At 48.5% G+C, this 2500-nt stretch overlaps 1 protein-coding gene across 1 annotated transcript in view; it reads left to right on the top strand.

The window, feature by feature from the left end:
* The window catches only part of cped1 (cadherin-like and PC-esterase domain containing 1), a 60359-nt gene that overhangs the window by 16822 nt on the left and 41037 nt on the right, over window positions 1–2500 (top strand). The window contains exons 5-6 of the mRNA XM_083692133.1: window positions 1129–1216; window positions 1361–1487. Of these exons, the coding sequence (XP_083548259.1) occupies window positions 1129–1216; window positions 1361–1487 (215 nt within the window). The remainder of the gene's footprint in view (window positions 1–1128; window positions 1217–1360; window positions 1488–2500) is intronic.

The raw sequence follows: 2500 nt of genomic DNA, 5'->3' as shown, positions 1-2500 counted from the left end.
ATCAAAGCGTCTAACCCAGGGTCCTACCCAACCTACACACACACACACACACACACACACACACACACACACACGCACACACGCACACACGCACACACTTCACTCTCTCTGTACAGCCTGTACAACCAGAATATTGAGTATAGAGGCAATGAAAAAGATCATTATGATTCTCTGTTTATCGTTGGGGCCAATTATTTTCATTAACCCAGAATAATGACAATTATTGGCTTTACGGAATTACTGACTCTTCTCTCTCTCTCTCTCCCTCCCTCCCTCCCTCTCCTCCTCTCCCTCCCTCCCTCCCTCTCCTCCTCTCCCTCAGCCTAGTCTTCAACTCTCTGTTCTCCTCTTCTCCTCAGACACACATTGTCCCCTGCCTCTACAGCAATATTGTCTTTCCTCTTGGCCAGCCTCCAACACAAATGTTGACACTGGTGCGGCCCCTGTGCACTAGGTCCTGGTTAAGACAGGGGAGTGTGCCCCCCCCACCCCCCTTTACCTTTGATACCCCGCCACAGTCCCCTCTTCAACCCAGCCACCCCCCCCACAACCCACCCACCCCCCCTCAGACCATGACTTGGTCACAGCTTTGTCTCTGAATGACAAGATGGTTCAGGAAGCACACTGTTGAGGTTTGGTTTCCTCTGATTGTAAGCTGATGGTCGGTGCTCTGCCCAGTTTTCTCTCTGTCCGGAGTCAGTTGAGTCGTTTGATGAGAAGATTGGGAGGGATTGAGAGAGGGGTTTGGGATCCAGGACGGATAGGTCATCTATCACACACACATGCACACGCACACACACACACACACACACACACACACACACACACACACACACACACACACACACACACACACACACACACGCCACGTTTTCCACCGGTTGGGAATTTCATTAGCAGCACAGTGCCAGTGAATGACAACACACTCTCACTCTCTGTAGATATGCAGAGCAGTGCATGCTGGGAAGTGACAGGACAGACACACACACACACACTGCCCCCCTCCTCCACATCATCATCCACATCAGGGCCTCATGCCAGTTGGGACAGATTGTAAATATGATGGTTGAAGCGCGTTTTGGATTGGCTGGTGTGTCTTCTTCATGTGTCATCATGTTCCCCTTTCAGAGTCGGAATTACCCATAAGTCCATCTGCCTGCGGACCGTCCTTCGCCCAGCTGCCCAGAGACGCTCACGCCTCGGCTCAAGGACATTGGTCAGTCGATTCGTTTTCACGCCATTTTTGTTTAACACTGTTCTATCTCATTAGTCATTATTTAAGTCTGTTCTCTTGTCGGAACAAGTCCCCGGTCTCACAGCTATAGACTGACAACTGGTCGTTGTTCTTTTCACCCGATAGGTCCCCGGGCTTGGTTGCCATGGTGAATGTGTACGTCCTGGTCACCTCGGTAACACCGCTCACAGCTTTCCTGCACCACACTGGCCTGGTCCAGACAGGCGAGGACCACAACAGCCGTGTCGCCCAGGTACCGAGAGCTCCACATGTCTTATTCACCAAGCCCTTGGCTTCTGGCGCTGTATTCTGGTAACATACAGTATGTGGTATACACACTGCTTTGACTTCCTTGTTTCCTTGCTTTTCCTGCCAGGGTCGCCCCCTTGCACAAAGAGGTTTCCAACCTCAAGGGTCTTACCTAGAGAAATAAAAGTTCAGTATAATTAAATGTATTATAATGAAATACTATTAAATATTAGTATCTGAAATCACTCTAGATACTCATCTGTGCTTGATTGAGTTGGCCTCAGTCGCTACAGTGGAATCAATATGGGATAGGGATCCCAAATGTATTTCACATTCACGCGTACAACATCACCTGTCTCCGTCTTTAGACGCCACACCCAGATCTAGGATCAGCTTCCCCCTCCTCCATCCAGGTCTTAACCATGAGGAGACATACCTAATCAAACTGACCCAAGAACAGAGCTTGTGGTCCTCTGTGGCTCAGTTGGTAGAGCATGGCGCTAACAACGCTTAAGTTGTGGGTTCGACTCCCGCTGGGACCATATATACTGAAATGTTTGCACTCACTGCAATGTAAGTTCTACAGCAGGTGATGATAGAATGAACGGATAAAGACAAAGGGTCTGTTATGAACCCAGGTTACATTTATGACAGTTAGCAGACGCCTTTATCCAAAGCGACTTACAAGAATACATTTGTTTAAGTATCTGAATCATCTATCCAACAGTCATCATAAGACAAAGTAATCAATGCTCACATCAGGGGCCGTTGGCAGTCGTAATGCCAGTAGGCTATGTTGGAAGGGTGCAAGGCTGCTTTTTCTCCCTTATTGTATGCTTGTTTCGTAAGACCATAGAAATCCAGACACGGGGAGTCTCAAGGAGTACTTTGCAGAATTGCTTACCATCGTAAATACCATTCTCCCTCGCTCTCCCTGGCAGGAGGCACAGTCTGATTGAATCCTCTACCAGTACTAACCCCAGATGTTCAAGGGTAAACAACAAACATATCTCTCCT

The sequence above is a fragment of the Argentina silus genome, assembly GCF_951799395.1.
Source record: "Argentina silus genome assembly, chromosome: 20".
Taxonomy (NCBI): Eukaryota; Metazoa; Chordata; class Actinopteri; order Argentiniformes; family Argentinidae; genus Argentina; species Argentina silus.
The sequence above is the reverse complement of the archived record's forward strand: the minus strand, read 5'-3'. Positions and strand labels throughout refer to the sequence as shown.